Source organism: Melospiza georgiana, chromosome 7, assembly GCF_028018845.1.
Source record: "Melospiza georgiana isolate bMelGeo1 chromosome 7, bMelGeo1.pri, whole genome shotgun sequence".
In the NCBI taxonomy this organism is placed as follows: domain Eukaryota; kingdom Metazoa; phylum Chordata; class Aves; order Passeriformes; family Passerellidae; genus Melospiza; species Melospiza georgiana.
This window is the reverse complement of record NC_080436.1, coordinates 15983449-16001190: the sequence shown is the minus strand read 5'-3', so window position 1 is coordinate 16001190 and position 17742 is coordinate 15983449. Positions and strand designations below refer to the sequence as shown.

Here is a 17742-nt window from a genome sequence, read left to right as displayed (position 1 = left end):
GTAGGCCAACTGAAAAATTTCAGGAGAATTTTCTATTAGCTGAAAGTATTTTATGCCTTTCCCATTGTGTTGTTTATTAAGTAGTTTAGCTTGCTTTTGAAAGTGGAGCCTGGTATATCATTCACTTTGAGGGTTTTTATATAAAAGTGCTTTGCTTTATAAATATAATATAATGATTTGTAATGAGGAGTGGAAAATGGATGAACAAGCTTTCTCTGAAAAATCACGTTTGAAATTTCTGAGTAATGATCCGAATGGTCTGAAATCATTTATTCCCAAGACATATCACTGTTTTGCAGAATATTCAAACTAGTGTAATCAAAATTAAACTATGCCCTAAGCATGAAGATTATTTTTTCCCAAAAAGGAAAGCTTTGGATCACATTAAACCAGTAATTTGGAGTGATAGGACTCTGTTAATTGAATTCTACATCTTGGTAAATGAATTCTTCACTGTTTTTTATTATCTACTAAAAATTTTTAGTTTAATTAGGGTAGGTAAGAAACAATGCTCAGTATATTGCAGTGTATTCGGTACAACAAAAAAGTTCCCTGTTCTTTCAATGTTTTTCTTGCAGAAAAAGTCTCCTTAAGAAATGTTAAGATAATTTTAATCATTGCTCAGAGGTTAGACTTGCAGCCCACATTTTTATAACTAAATGTTACACAAAACTTTGGATCACATAAATGTTCAACAGTGTACTAAATAGGATATTGAAATTCAGCGTTAGAAGTGAGGTTTGTGTCAAAATCCACCAAATGAGCAATTACAATATCACTTACAGAAAATAGCCTTTGGTTTTACCTTTTGGATCCTATCCTGTTGTGGAAGGCCAAGGACATTGTCGATTACTATTGTAATTTTTTGAGTGTTATTTTTTTATTGTGCATTCTGTTTTGATGGGATGTGTTCATATATGAATAACAAGGATCACTCCATGGGTAGTAGAAGGATATTTACGTGATGTCTTGTCTGCTTGCAAACACATTCATGTCCAAGGTGTGCATAACAGATATATGCATGTACATAGCTGCTACTAACTTTGCAATTAGCATTTTGCTCAGTTGAATTCTACATTTTAATGCTCAGAAAAGCTTAAAAATATGTTTAATTTCACTGTGGATCTTGGACATGATGTCAACATTTCGTTTGTTTATTAAGAAATTAAGAAACTTATCTATGCAATTATGCTGTGGGCAGCTAATGTTAGGGTAAAGAAATGACTGAAATTTATAATATGTAGATCATTCTTTTAAGGAGTATAATGAGCAAGGCAGCAGTCGGATGTCTGTTGCGAACTGATTGCTGAAATGAGTAATTCTTATTGAAGAGTTTTTGTTATTGCCAAGGATGTGACTATCTCTAGAAATGTTACTTTTAGTTTCATTGTTTTCACAGTAATGGTGCATTACAGTGTCAAGTCAAAATAATTTTTTCTAGCCCTTCTGTTCTGTTAATTCATTTGGGAATATGTATTTGTGTTTGGAACCATTGCGCTGCTTCTAAAGTTCCTAAATATTTCACAATTTTGCCTGTTACTGATGTTCTGAGACTGCATAACTTTGTAGGTTTCTTCTTCAGTTTCTATAGTCTTCATAAATTAGTTCATCTTTAAAAAAGAAAAAGAATACGCAATTCTTCTGTGAGTGACAATGATTGACTTTGTAATCTTCTGTTAATGAGTGTGGAGAAACAATTCATGTGAGCTAGCCAATTACTAAATACGTTCTGAGAAATTTGGTGATACTTCCATTGCATTTCTTTTGAACGTCTCTCCCCTCTCCTCATGTTCCTCTGTCTCAAATTTTATGCATAAGAGCATCATGATGCTGTTTAGGAGCTGTCTTTGGAGACATGATTGCTAGAGGTGAAGGTCAGCTGACTTCTGGTGCTGAAGCATATGGGGTCATGCTACTTCTGCAAATGAGGTCACTATGTGAAAGGCAAAAAGTATTTATTTTCTAGTTTTTTCAAAGGGCTGTGCATACTTTATTAAAATGCACTAGAAAGTGCACTAGGAATACTGTGTATTGACAGAATTAATAACAAACTAGAAGAGACTGATAGCATTAGTTTATCATTAGGGACAGACCTTTCCTCATCAAGGTGACAACCAGTTTTGTAAGCTTACTTTTGCCTTTCTAGAGCCTGACATATAAACTGTCAGAGACAGGGCAAATAATGCAGTCTCACTAAGCAAGGCATCAGTAGGAATAGGACTCTTGGCAGTTGTAAATACTGAAATGTTTTTCTGCACAGACAGAAACACAGTGTGAGAACTGCGTGACGTGTGGCAACATCCCAAGATTTATCAAGCCTGTCTGTACTAATGGAAGTTGTTGTGTGTGCTATGCTGTACAGATGGTTTTACACTTTCTGATGGGTTTTACAATTCAAGCATTTTTTGTACTGCTTTTTTTTTCTACTTCCAAAGTTCCATTGCCCCATCCTGCAATGTCCTCTAAAAAGATCAAAGCTGTTTAAACAAAACCAACAGCTAATTCATATGCTGTCATTGAGTCACTAGGGCTAAAGCAAAAATGTATTTTTGCACATGATGCATATTGTCAAGTCAACAAGACAGAAAATAAGAAAGTGAATTTGGTAGAATTTGTTCTAGGTTTGTCTGAGGTTTGCATCTAAGAAAGCTAAATATACACAGTAGCCAAGGGAAGCAATTCCATCTGTCTGGCACCTGTGAGGCCACAGCTGGACTGTTGTATTTAGTTTTGGTCTCCTTTGGTACAAGAAAGACACTGACATATTTGAAGCCAGCTCAGCACAGGATCACCAGAAAACTCAGGGATTGAACATGAGACTTGGGGAGAAAGGATGAGTGAACTTCATAGGATAATAGAGAGTGTAGAGGAGACTACATCCTACCTTCTCGCAAGTCCACAGTGAGAAAAGAAGAGGTCATGGACATAAAATAGTCATGAGGGAGATTCTGTTAACATATGAGACTTTTTTTTGCACTACAAGAGTGGTCAAGCGCTGAAACAGATGCCCAGAGACTTGTGAAATATTCATCCTTGCAGATGCATAAAAATTGGTTTGGCTCTGTGCAACCAGAGACAACTTCAAGTTTGAGCCAAGTGCCAGTATGACCCTAGTTTGTGTGAAAGAGTAGACCAGTGACTTCCCTTTCAAGTTGAATTGTTCTGTGGACCCTCATTAAATTGTAATCTAGAAAATATAAGAAGGCTGAAGTGCTCGATACAAATTGTTTTTAACATCATAAATCATTGTGGGGAGTATGGACAGCCATGCAAATTCCTAAAAATTTCAGTTGTGCCCTCTGGTCTTAGTTGAAGTGGTATAATGCCTCTTCACCACAGTTTACTTTAAATTTCTGAAGATTTTCACATGTCTATATAATCCAAAGGTCATTTGAAGCCAGCTCAGGACTTGATAAGCATGTAGAAAGGTATGGGAAGAGGTTGGTGAGATTTCTTCTGAATGCCAGGCAAGGTGCCTGCTAAAAGTAGGAGTGGGAATGCCTGTGTCACAGTAGGAGCTGGAAGCAGCTTGAGCTTTCCTCATTTGGCTTTCCACTCCCTGCCTCAATATGACCGTGTGAGGCTTGGAGTATCCAAAGTTCCTGTGGGTTCTCTCTCAATAAAGATGCTTGTTCTGTCAGGTGGAGTTTGTGTTGCTGTGTAACTAAGCAGTTAATTTAGCATTGAAGTAGTATTCTAAGGTAAAATTCATGTTATGAAGTTGCTATAATTAATATTATGAGAGTGAACATTCATTGCTGCTTACTCACAATATAGTAACTAAGATGTCACTTTTATTTTTAAGTATTTGCTTGTTTCATGGCGCAGTAAATTTTTCCTTTTCGATGATGGATTCCAATAAGTTCATTTGACAAGTATGGTTCTAGTAAATAATGCAGTCTTTGGTATTAATTATCTGCATTTTTGTAGTGCTATTTGAAATGGACTCTCCAAAATTAGCTCATCTTCTGTAGAGTCCATATAGGTGAAAGTACTCAGTTTCAAGTTAAGCAGAAAGGAAATAATCAGTCTTGCATTCCACAATCCTTCCTCAATTTGTTTTTTTTTTTCACTTGGATCGAGGAAGAATAAAAGCAAAGGGCATTTGTTATCTAGCAAAACTCTGAAGCTATTTCACATGAAAGCATAATGAGTGTGACAGGCTACAAATAGCATTGAACATGAATCTTTTACAGAAGAAAGGAGAAATGTCCTTTGGTATATTTACTTCAATCAACCCTAATAAGTCTTGTTTTATGTGTTTTATGCATCCGCCATCATAATTATAAATCCTTGACATTTTAGCACTAGCATTTATATCTGCCAGGGAAGCTACCCGAAGTCAACCTTCAAGGAATGTCTGTATTGTACTATGGATCTCCATAACAGCTCTCAAGTAGTTACTAAGTGGCTTAAAAAATTACATCTCAGTCATGCTTGAAGGGCTCATCAAACTTTGCCACAAATATCAACGTTAAGTACCCAATCAGCTGCATTGTTTGAAGTACAGTCACGTGTGCCCACGAAGGAATAGGTTGGACAGGAAGAAGAATTATAGAAGGACTTATCAATCAGGCAATGGTTTTTTTTTAATAACCTTTCAAAAACTCCTTTCCCTTCTTCCTGAAGTAGCTGGGCCTGGCAGCTGCTAGGCATGCTGCTTCTCTTCCTATTGAATATTTTTGCATTCTTGGAGACTTTTCAGAGCAGAGGCTACCAGTGTCTGTATGTGTGTAATACGATTCTGTTCTTGGCTGCTTTCGGACAGTACCAAAAAAATCTGAATAATGAGGATAGGAGAAGTGTCAGGTGGTCTTTGGGAAGACACTTTGGTGTACATTTTTTGGCATGTAGATAAACAAGATGAGCTAATCATTGTAGCTTTTATGTAATGTATCTGTAATTTGTTTTCATATGTAGGTGTGAAAGAAGGCTTGCCATATGGTGTGTATATTGGTGTTTTTCCTTGACAGCCTTTATTTTAAGTTTAAGGAATTCCAAGGCATACTATTATGGAAGAATATAATTTCAAACACTCATCACTGTATGCCACAAGAATACCTTGAAAGAATATTGAAGAAAGGTTGTAGAGCTCCAGGAAAGTTTTAAATTGAAAAATTAAATAATGCTTTCATCCATTTTGAGGTACCCTAATTACCTTAGTTCTATGTTGCACTGTTACCAGGCTTTCATCTTTTAACCATTTGAACAGAATTCTTTCATAAGTAATATATAAAATCTGATTTTACATTAATTGGTTTGTAGAGTGTGGCAACTTTTACAGTGGTTTTGTGAATACTTTTTTCTTTTTTTGGTTCAACATATGGTAACTCAGTCTTCTTGTCCCCTTGTGGGCATAAATTAAAAGTATAGCTCATTGAAGTTCTGATTTTAAAAATTATTTTTAAATGTTATTTTGAACATTGCTGTGTTCTGGTATCAGTGTGTCACATACGGGGACACTGTGTATCTTTGTATCTCTTTGTTACCTATGCAGAGGTACAAATGCAAGATTAATCCTACAGATCCCAAATTGAGGGACCAGACAACAGGGTAATGTGGTCGGTCCTGTGGCAAGCATCAGTTTCTGCTGTAGCTTAAGCCATCACGTCTCCTGATGCCATGAAGCTCAGTGAAATAGTCGCTGAGCTTTTCATTCACTCCTGGCAGCTCTTTGTTAAAAGTCAGTGCTTTCTGTGAAAAGTCTTTTGCTAATGAACCCAAAAAAGGGAACATGTTTTACCCACATTATTTTATGAGCAACTGAGAACCATTCTCACAGGAGCACTGGCCTTCAGAAGCAAAGATAAGGTTAAAAGAAGTCTTTTTTTTCCTATATGGGTACTTGAAGTCATGGACAGAATACCTGAGCAGGAAACAAACATGTCTGGAATAAATCCACAATTTTACTGCTGCTGGTTGTCCCTAAGTGAGAGAAGAATCTAGATAAAGTGAATGTGGAAAAAAGAAATTTGGAGGAAAAACTTCCATCCAACCTAATGAAAAAATTAAGAGAAGCTGAGAATTTAATTGCATTTTGTGGTTTTGAGTATGTAATTTCAGCTGTTGAAAATTGTATCTTTTCATTATGTATAAATGCTAGCCTATGATGGAGAACTTCTCTTAGTGATTTTATACTGACAGTAATTGAAAGCTGATTAATTTAATTGCAAACAAGCTTGTATTTTGCCATTTCTTCCTTAGTTCTTCATGTAAATGCCTGGTGTTTGGGGTCAGAAGGGAACTAGTGGTGTCTATTTTCTAATTCAGTACAGAAAAGCTAGTGAAATATACAGGTTTTAACCTTATTAACAATAATCTAGTTGTGAAAAGTGTAGTTTGAAGAGAAATAATTATGAAACCTTTTATTTAAAATGGTGTGTAGGGCAGTGTAAAGTCAGCTGTTTCTGACTTAACAAACAAGTGCCTTAAATCGCTGCTATTTCTTCAAAGGTGAGGATGTTTTTCTTTAGAATTCTGAAACTCCATGAAGTTATGTTTAATTAAGTTTAATTAGTGAGGACTGAAACAAAACTGTTGCAGTATTAATTTGGAAGGACTTGTGATGCCTCTCGTGTGTGTGGTGTCCCTCCCCATGCCCAGGGAGGCACGGTTGTAGTGTGCCTTTGCTGGATCTTAATCCAATGATTGTGGTGGGGAATGGAGTCACATAATTTGTACATAATCTTGTTTTACTTTTCTGCAAGCTTTGCAATTGGAATATCCATAAAGTATTGGAAGAGCTGCACTGTAGGGCAGCATACAAAGTTATAATTTGGCTGTATCACTGTGTCTCGTAATAAGATACCACAAAAAATGCTAATAAAGTGGAAGTGTTGATTATTGCTGCCTTGTGTTGTGACTGTCAGTATTGGTAAAGAGAGTTCAGTAATCAAAAATTATAGATAAGTACTAAATTTTGCTAATTTATTGATTTTGTGTAACTGGTAGGATATGAATAGATATTGCAATAACAATAATAATGGTTGTAGAACCATTTCACCTATACAGAAATACGTATATACCTTTCACGATAAATATTTGTGTTCCTTAAATAACCTTTAAAAAAGATATGCCTGACTACAGCAAGTTTAAAAAATTGTACAAATTGCTCAATTTACAAATGTCTACAGTAATATTTTGATGTGTTAAGAAAACCCCAATCAGCTGACCTTCTGAATTCTCAATATTTGAAAATATTGAACTGGTAAAAATAAACTAGTGTTGCCAGCAGTAGTGTTGTTTTATTGATATGTTTATGGGGATTTCTTAATGCATCCTGAAATTCTTTTCAATCAGAAGATTTTGGCAGTCTGTTCCAATTAAAGAATTTTCCGTACTGGAAATGAGAAGTCAATTATGAGAATTATTTTTGAGTTGTTAATTTACATAACCCTAATTGTATTAATTCCCTTCAAGGCTGAAGCAGATATTTATAATACTTTGATTGATTAGCAGTGCATTTGTGTTAGAATTGCTACTGATAAGATGCTGCTGCAACTGTGGTCCTGAGTAGTTCTCTCTCAAAAATTTTGGAAAACAAAGTTTATTTCACTGGAGAGGAAAGGCGTCACATCTTTGCTACCTCCACAGGCAGTATGGTAGCATCTCCTTTCTGAACTTTGTAAAAAATGGGAGTTTAGATTGTGTTACTTAATTACTGGTGTGTTCCATACTGTAAAGAAATAGGTTTGTTTTTTTGTTGCTTTTAGTCTGTCAAAATAGTGCCTGGGTGTAGACTAAGGAACTGTGTGTTTCTCTCAGAAGTCACTCACAGAATGTCAGCAGTAAGAGGCTTCCTGTTTTCAGGCAGGTGTTGGGCTTGTGTGGTCTGGCTCAGGTGCAATCTTTTTGCAGCTGTTTGCCAGGCTGTATTGCAGGTGTTGGCTTGCAGCTGTGCCCTGTGTGCTCAGGCTCAGAGTGTGGAAATAGAGTGCTGGCGTGGGTACACTTGGGAAGTAGCGTTGTCATCTCTTCTCGTGCCTCTGCTGCAGGAGTTGGGAGGAGAGCAGCCAGCACGTCTCCATGTGCTGAACTTTCTTGCCTGGTGAATGAGAGTGTCAGAGTGGCAGGTCCATCAAGAGGCAGAGCTGACAGAAGCATCGAGTCATGTGTTTGTGATCCTTCTGTATAAGGTGAAGATCTAGGGGCTTTACCCACACTCAGGCATTGTGATTTCTGCCCCTCAACCTGGCTCATTCCTGAGCAGGTACCCAGGAAGGTGTTTGACTTGTGACCTCAGCTCTTGGGCAGTGTCACCCAGTGCTAGGGCAGGTGCTTCAGGGACCCTCAGTGACATGAGGATTTTGTCATTGCAATCAAAACTTTGACCTGGTCCTCTGCAGGTGGGGTGGGCACTGCTAATGCCCTTGGCCTTGTGCAGGGCCTTTGAAGGCAGGACTCCCTCAGCCCTTGAGGCAGCGCCCAGCCACCCGAGTCCCTGCACTGAGGGGCCCTTCAAAAGGAGGCCTGGGGATGTGGTCACCCACCCTGGGGAAGTCACAGGTGACCGTGGTGAGGAGCAGGAGCAACCTTGCTGGGAGTGCAGGGAAATGGCCGTGCTGTGGCCATGAGGCAGTGTGACTCCCAGGGCTGGCAGATGGGTAAGGTGTCTGCCATATCTCAGTGTCAGGAGTCTGTGACCTGACTTGCCTGTTAAAACAATTTTATATTATTATTTCTGCACAAGATTCATTTGAACTTTAGAGGACAGAGGAAAGGTGTGGTGCTTAGAAACCACAGTATGCAACAGCACGTGGCTGCTGCCCTGGTCTCTGCCTGTGACCAGTGGAAAATACTTGCAGAAAGCACATAGAGGTAGAGTGATTATAGCATCAGTTTGTCCTGGCTTGCCCTTCCGGTTTATACTACTACATGTTTTGGAGATTTATAAGACTGAGCAAGTGCTTGTACCTCTCTATTTAACTGTTCTTCCTGCTTTTCCATGACTTTGTCTGATTGTTTTTTAACCCATTCCTACGTTTCGCCTCTGCAATATCGTGGGGCAGTAAGTGTAGAATATTCTGAAGTAATATAGCAGTTAGTATGATTTCCATGGTGTGAAACCAAGGGGAAACTCATCTTGGTCTGGTTGAGGAACTCAGTTGTTCCCATTAAATCACAACCGAGTTCCATTTAGTCCATTCTACATTGTGGATGCTCAAATGAACTTTGTATCCTGCTATTACCCAAAGTGCTTTCAGTGCCACAGTCCTACACAATCTCCAATTTCCTCTTCATTAGTAACAGCCTCTTTTGCAGAAATTAAATTTCCACTGCAAAAGTGAGACTGAGAAAACCTTTTGATGTACAGGGTTGGTGGAACTTACTGAATCAGAATGAGCTGCCATAATAGCAGGAACATGAATAGTCATTTTAGAAACAAATGAAAGATACATTAAGATGGGGGTTTTGATTTGTTTCTTCTTGGTTCTGGAGAAAATTGCTGTGATCTGTTCGTATCTGAATCTCAGTCAGCCTTTTTGGCTATATGTAATTTTGGGACATAACTAATGCAGTGTGAACACTTGGGTACTTTACATTTTGTGCAGGAATAAACTACAAAGAGAGTTCTTGTTACTGGAGTGAATCCTCTGTATGCTTTGGACAAGTAAAAAACAAATTGTGTGTTGTGAAAACTTAGTTGTATGGCCATGGAAAGGAAACAGGCTCCACATGGAAAAAGATAGTAAGTTTTCTACCGAATTATATAAGGGTTTTTGTGTGTCTCTGAAATGTGTCTTGGTAAATATGAGCTGACACATTTCTAGCAACCAAATTATAAATGAGTGGAAGACCTGAAAATGTCAGTTTCTTCCTTTTAGAAGCACTTCAGGATTTTTCTCTCCTTTTCCTTCGTACATTCGTTTCTTTCCTTAGGCAAATGAGTTTGTTTTAACGTTTGTTTCTGTATACTGTTTTTCATAGGATATAATTGTTGACGCTTCCTGGAAGTGTCAGAGGAGATTTGATGTACTAATATATTCATAAGAGAGAGCATATGTATACCTTAAAATAACACAGAGAGAGAGAGATAAAAAGTAGTAAATCAATCCTTTAAAGTTGTTTCTCTGTATATCTTGATGTTGCCTAACCAGTTGTGTGTGTTGTGGTATTTTTCATGATTAGCTCGGAAAACAATAGAATAATCTGAAGGAGTGCAGAAAAAGTAAAATAAATGAGCACCTTAGGCAAAGTGTTTGCCATTTAAATGGCTCAAGAGTTAGGTCATGTCAGGTGGTGGGGTAGGGAAAACACTTGAACTGTTACCTCCTCCTGCTTTTGGAGAGGACTCTGGAGTACAACGCATCCCAGAGTTGAGAACATCATATCTTCTATTTAGTTTTAATTGTATTTTGGTTTGTTTTCCCAGAGCTGTAACATGCTTAACTGTTTTACTGGAACTTTAATACAACTTACACCTAGCTACATGTGTGTGAGTCACTTCTTGATGAGGCTGCATAATCACAGTCTGGTCACTTTATATTAGTAAAGACCAGAAGGATAATCTTTGTTAAAGACTAGGTTAACAGAGGCAAAAAATAATTAATCTGGTGTTTATCATTTTCACCGCCACACTGGTGTGACCTTGGACAGCAGACTTCAGAGCCTTCCCATTAGCCTGGAGTGGTGTAGGAGCCAGTGACTGAGTGACAGCTCTCAGAAACTTGTACCTGGTCCAGGCTTGCAGAGCAGGATGGGAGGAAGGGGCAGATATGTGGCGGGTAGAGAAGTGCTGGATGTGTGTGTGTGTGCTGTGCTGGACCATGAAACTTTCATCCTTACAGAGACATAGGTTGGACAGCTAGGGAGGCCTCATGCTCTGTCATTGTGCTAGATGAATCTTGTCCTTGGAATGCAGTTATTATGATCTTGCAAATAAAACGTGCATCTGCTTGCTCAGTGCAGCTTCTGTGGTTGTGTTACCTTTGTGCAGCCTGTCAGTCAGTAGCACTAAAATTTTTTAGACTTAATAACACCCTCTACCCCCAAGAATTAAATTATGTTTTTATTCTGTGTTTTTAAACATGTTCATCTCTAAGTGTTTTGAAATAATGTAAAATGCACACTAATGGTAGCATGCTAACTCTGAGAAATATGTCAGCACAGGGCAGTGCTGAAGCGTATACTTAAGTCATATTGAAGTCAATGTATCTAAACACAAATGCCCGTGCTTTCTGGTATCTGTGTGTTTGTTGTTAGCTGTTCTGAAATAAGATCATTAATTTTGTACTTTAAAGGAAGTATAAGATTTTGGGTTTTTTTAAAAGAGCGAAGTTTGGAAATACTCTATATAAACTACATTATCTTTTGTTTTGATAGCTGATTGCCATTTATGATGAACAAGAAGGTCCCCGTAAGATTGATGGCACCAATGGGAATTTGACAGACAGAAACAGCCCAGACTCCTTTGAGGCAGAGGTAGCAACTCAGCTGGCTGCCTTTCAGCCCATTGGTGAGATTGAAGTGACTCCTTCTGCCCTAAAACTGGGTATGTATATCTTGTATGGTTTTTTTCTTTCATTTTTCTTTATCTCTGTATGTCTGTAATCTGATTTTATATATTTTAAGATTTTTTTTAGCGTCCCATTGTTTGCCTTGCAGTTCAATGAGGGCCATTGAGGAGAAGCCATATGGGGAGTGTCTGAGGTCACTTGGTCTGTTCAGCCTGGGAAAGGGGAGACTGAGGGAGACCTCATTGTGATCTAAGGCTTTCTTGGGGGAGGACATGGACAGCCAGGTGCTGATCTTTCTGGTGATTGGTGACAGGACCCAAGGGAATATGACATGAAGCTGAGTCAGGAGAGGTTTAAAGTTAGGTAGTAGAAAAAGGTTCTTCACCCAGAGAGTGGTTGGGAACTTGAACACATTCTCCAGTACCAAGCCTGAGTTCAAGAAGCATTTAGACAATGCTCCTTAGCACTCTTGGGGATGTCCTGTGCTGGGCCAGGAATTGCTGACAATCTATCATAGTACTCTGAAAGAGCACAAGATGAAACCTTTGCTAAGTATTTTCAAATACCACAGTCATTGAAAAAAAACCCAGGGTTTTTTTTGAGGAACCTGGGTTCAATGAGTGTAAAACTGCTATGTGCAAGTACTTTGACCACTTAGCTGAGCTAGTGCCCTGTTTTGTGTGTGGGAGGTGGGAAGAGGGTTATGCTGGCTTCAAACAGTTCTGCTCTTTGTCTTTGAAGAAGTTGCACAACTGGGCTTCCTTGCCTTTCTGACTACAAGTGAGCAGAATGTGATTAGGAAAGGCTGCTGCTTGATTGCCTCTTATGTCAGAGGGTACTGCATGAACTGCTGCAGCTCTGGTGCCCTGTGTTGTTCAAGTGTGCCTGGATGGCCAGGAGTTCAGACTGGTTTCCAGTCGTAAACAACTGGAGTCTTGTGTGTTCCGCACAAAGCAGTTTGAAAAACTTTCTTGGATTGAGAGTAGGCTGAGCTGTCACCTAAGTACCTTCAAAATACAAGCTTTCAAAACTAGATTGAAGGTGAAAGCTGTGACTGTCTGCCTGTAAAGCAACTGAATGTTGCTCAGGAGAGCCTGCTCTGCATCCCACCAGTGCCCATTGCCAGCTCAGCCCGTGTTCCTGAGCGCTGCTGGCAGTTTCCAAGTGCTGTGCAATAAAATCTGAGTGTAAGCATCTGGGGATACGGTAGAAGTTCTATCTCTGGTTGTGCTACTCTCATGGAGTGGTCTGATTACTACTTGAGAAATGGAATGTTCACTTGTCTATTTGAATTACATTTTTAAAAGAAAACACTGATTATAAAAAGCAGTGAGCTAATATAAAATTCCAAATAAAGTTCACTGGATGAAGCTGTGTAACTTACCTTCTAACAGAAGTCTGTGCTCATTTTTGTGCCCACTTTAGAAAATTCTAAAATTCAAGCTGCATGAGAATTTTTAGAGTAAAATTTGTGTTAATGGATAGTATCTTGTTTTTTTCCATATTCTAAAACAGAAAAATATTTTTCCATATTTAATGACACACAGGAATTTCTCAGAACTCATATCTTGAGACAAGACTTATTATTGACATAACTTGCATGTATTTGTCTGTGTTTGGTAAGCGTGAGATACAGAATAGCTTTTAGCTTAAAGTTCAGTGGTTAAAAGTTTTGCCACTTAATTTTTTGCATATTTTTAAATTGTGCTGTTACCGTATTTTAGCATGTTTCAGAAAGTAGAGGTTGTTCTCCAACTAGCTGTAAGCACTAGTTAAAAAAAGCCACGTGTTTAGTCTTGCATACTATTGTTACAGAAGTTGAGGTTTGGAGAGAGGAGTACTTCAGCTTCACACAATTTCATGTAAAGCAGTTAAGGGCTCAAGCTCTTGAGCTCTTTAGTAAGCTACCACATAGTTATTTTGCTAGTGGTTATGAAATCCTGCTGGAGAGCATAAAGCAGATGTAATATAATGTGGAAAGAGCATAGAGGGTTCTATTTTTGTTTTCAGGGCAATGCTGACATATATTTGAAGTTAAAATGATGCTTCCCTCTTAAAATAAGAGATCATAAATGTAGTGGGTTTGTCTCCTCAGTTCTGTTCCAGATTGGTTTATTTTACAGGGTAAGTGAAAGATTCTCTACCTGTTAGTCCTGTAACTTAGTTTGTACTCTGAAATGTAGTTGTTTTCTCTTCCGGATTTTACTTCATGGTTTACAATTCTTTGGACATAATTTTTGCCTTTGTCTTTTGTGTGCAAGTGCCTGGTCCTTAAATTATGTGACTATTTCCATTAGAGGCAAATTGAAAAGTAAATGAAGAAATAGGACAATTTGGTTGCATCAATATCATTGATGCATGAACCGCAGTAGTCTGGCTTCCTGTCTGATTATTGAATGGACTCCCACTTGCTAGCAGAAATAAATGATATTAATTTATAAAACTATTCTTATTTTGGGAGCAAGGATGTGATTGAATATATATGTAGAAAAAAGTGTTGCTTTCCATGTTAGAGCTGTGCTTCAAGAACTGTTGTGCACTTACCTTTCCGAGTATTTTTCCAGAATGCTTTTAGGAGGGAAATGCATTGTTATGTGAATTCTCAGATTGTGGAACAATTTTGCCTGTTAATTTCTGTTGGATATTTTATATTTTATGAAATCAGATCCATGTTTTTATGTAGAAACAATGCCTGGCTAATGATCTGCTTATGTAATACTTAGTGCTTGGTGCTTAATAAGCACGTGAAACTAAACACTACTGTTGTAAGATGTGAGAGAATTGCCACTGGATTAGAACAGACACATGAGATACTGCCTTAAAACGTTTCCGTCTTTTACAAATTGTATATGTGACCTAGTTAGGTTAACTGTGTATTATACCAAATCTTAAAACCCTTCTTGTTTAGATAGAGATGGCAATAATTTTACTTTTTTGGTATTTTTATTGTATGTTTACTTCTTTGAGGGTTTTTTTCTGTCTGTTATTCTAGAATAGCAATCGGCTTGCCTGTCTGAAATCATAGATTTTCCATAATGTAGTTGGTTACCTTTTATTTTTCCTTTTATCATCTGTAACTCTGAAAGTAAGCCAGACTAAAAACAATCTTATATTTCACTCAAAAGCTAAAATAACCTTATATTTTACATTGCTTTCATATATTGGCAAAAATTTAGAGAAAAAAAGTAAATTTAATTTACTTAATATCAAATTACTTTCTTAGTATGTATTTCCTTAAAACAGTTCAGGAAATTATTCAGCTATTTGTTTTCTTTTCCCTGAAATAAACACTGCTCTACTTTTAAAGCTAGCTTTGTTCCCAAACAAGTGTAATAGTGGGTTCTTATGTTTAATTTAAGAAAATTGCAGGAATACTTCAAGTGTTCCTGGACATGGCATCTTCTGCGTCCATAACACGAGGGGAGGTGCAAACAGATTTAAGTGCCTCCCTCCCTGCCACACATCACTGGATTATCAGCTGCTGTTGCTGACAGTGTCTTTTAATAGTGAAAAAGCGAAAATCCCAATTTGACAGAATCTGCACTCGGGTAAAGAAAACATTTCATGCTACAATACAAATGGTATAAAGCACCTGCTAATATATATGACAAAATTTAGAGAAGCACACAACTGTTTAATGTGTTCAGGCAGCTGTTTGAAACAGGGAAGAAATTGATCTACTGATTTAGTTATTTCTGTAGAGAGGAGAGCATTGAGACAGTTGCTAAGATGGCAGCAGAGCTTGTCTTGTATTATTGTTTCTTGTGAGCAGAATTTGCCAGAGTACAATAATGATGTGGCCATGACAACAGTTTTCAAAGAATGATACAGGCAACTAAATGCTGAAATAGCTGATGTACATTTGAAGAATGTATTGGAGATAAACTTCAACATCTCTAACCCCAAATACCATTACAAATTCTTCACTGTCTTTTTTTGGTACCACGTTTCTGAGTTATAAAACTGTGTATAGACAAAACCCTGCAATGAGCAGTGAAATTCACAGCGTGTTGAATACGTTGTAGCTGCATGACTTCAGCCCATGGTGGGTGTAAGGTAACACACATCCCAGGGAAAGAGATTATGGCCCTCATTAACTGGCTTTTAATTTTCCGTGCACCTGTAAGCGTGCCAGTAGTGCTCCTGTTTCCCTTTTGTACCTCATAGTTTACTGTTGTTTTCTAGTGGTTTTCTCCACATGGTGGGTTGTGGAACAGGAAGGGGGGGACTTATTTTCATTATGTCAATTTGTTTTTTCCTTTTCAGTCCATATGGGCAGGAAGGAGAGAACACTAATTTATTTATGGAGGATCCGTTTTATGGGCAAGTCACTCTAAGCTGGAAATGCCCTCATGACTGGCTCAGTGTTTTGTTTGCTTCATTTGGTAAATGATGGTTGAGTACACACAAAATTAGTTGTTGCTTTTGTCTTGCTCATCTCCTTGGTGTTAAGTAGTCAGGATTTTGTCCAGAAGAAGACATGCAGCATTCAAAGATGCTCGTTGATTTTGAAAACTAAGATGTGGAAAAAGTAAGGGTAAAGTGGGCATCTCCATGATTGTTTTTGTTTTTTGTCAGTTGCTTTATTTATTCTTTTTCCCTTTATTTGGGAATTGGTTTGAAGAATCTGAAGCTGTTTTCTGAGTACTGTCTGGCAGAGACAATTAAATTACTTTGTTGGTAATTACAATAAAATTATGCACTTAATCGATTGATACCTTTACTAGTGTTAACAAGTAACTTCATTTAAAGTTGAGTTTAGATAAAGAAATAATTCCTCAGTTACTGATAGCAGGTTAAAAAATACTCTTGTAAACTACAGGAGTTAACTTCTCCCTTTGCAAACTTTTACTGTTGAATCGGGCAGTGTCTTGATTTTGCCGTTGAAAGGTCTTAATTCAGTATTTCAAATTTTGCATGACTTTGTTTTGTAGCAAATCCCTGAGATTTTCTCCTTTTATAGGTACATGTCTGCACATCTGATCAGTGGTCCAGGCAAGTGGAAGACTTATGTGAAAATAATGATTGGAATGACTGATTACAGTCTCTCCTAAAATAAGCTTACAAATGCTAATGGTAGTTGGAGTAAAAGCTACATGCAGGCATTTGTGCTTTTGGGCAATCAGTTCTTTCGGTTTTGGACATTTAATGTAGCATCTTCTCAATGAACATTTTTTCCCCTGAAGACAGAGATTTCTGGGAATGTTTCAACCCACAGAAGGGTTAGTTAGTGTGGGATAATAAGAGTAGAAGCCTAGAAGGTTTTCATGGTCCATTTTTGATGCAATTGATGGTGTTCTGGCCGTGTCATTTTGACATTTGGGAAAGGTTACTTTGCACTGTTATGGAATTGCCTTGAAGGTGCTTCAGACAGAGAATATACTCAGCATAATGTTTTCCTGTGGTTTTGGGGTTTTTCTAGTTTAAATTTTGCTTCATGGGATTGTTTAAAACACTTTGGTTTGCCCTGTGTGTTTGGGTTGCTAAGTCAGTCAGCAGAGGTGCTTTCATTGACACTGTCTTAGTTTGAAGTCTAAGGGAATTGAAGGGAAGGTTTCTTCCCTGAGTTTTTGGAAGTTTCTGCCCTGATAGGCCTGACAGGGATTAAATTGTTACCTCCAGGGTATGGATGTTGACAATTTCTGTGTAACTTCAGAGCTCGGAAGGAATTTCTTTTCTTTCTCATCTTCTTTGAAGTGGAAGCATTGTAACGGGGCTTGGGGGCATTTTAAACAACATTTATTTGATTAGTCCTCTTTCAAGTTGAAGTTGAGATACTACAGATACGCAGATCTGTACAAACACAGATACGTGTTTTTAAATACAGAGAAAACTACATTATTATGTATTTTTAAAATCTGTGAAAACATACAATGTGAAACTATTAACCTGATGAACCAAATGTTGTTAATGCCTTATGTATAGCATACAAGAGTAAATAGCAAAGATGCTTTTTCTTGCATGAAAGCCACCCTTTTCTTCTTAATCTTGCAATGTCAGTTTATTGGCTGAGCATTCTGATGTTTGTCAGTACATTGGAGCGTACAGTACTCAAGTCACAATTCTGTCCTGTAAGATCTCCTGGAAAAACTGACATTTTGAAATTGGTACTTTTCAAAATAAATGCATTATGGAAGAACATGCTGTTTTCTGTGGATTGAGGGAATACTGCTGATTTCCTTAAGGAAATATGGCTGTGTTCTCTTTCAGTGCACTGGGTGGCTCCTCTCATGGTAATGATATCAAGTATTGTTCTCTGCTGTTCGCCATAGGCGTTGTGAGGATG

General features: G+C 37.8%; 1 protein-coding gene across 3 annotated transcripts in view; it reads left to right on the top strand.

Moving 5' to 3' along the window:
- PARD3B (par-3 family cell polarity regulator beta) overlaps window positions 1-17742 on the top strand; it is a 391325-nt gene that overhangs the window by 102950 nt on the left and 270633 nt on the right. For all 3 annotated transcript variants that reach the window (XM_058028158.1, XM_058028157.1, XM_058028156.1), the window contains exon 3: window positions 11323-11491. In XM_058028158.1, the coding sequence (XP_057884141.1) occupies window positions 11323-11491 (169 nt within the window). The remainder of the gene's footprint in view (window positions 1-11322; window positions 11492-17742) is intronic.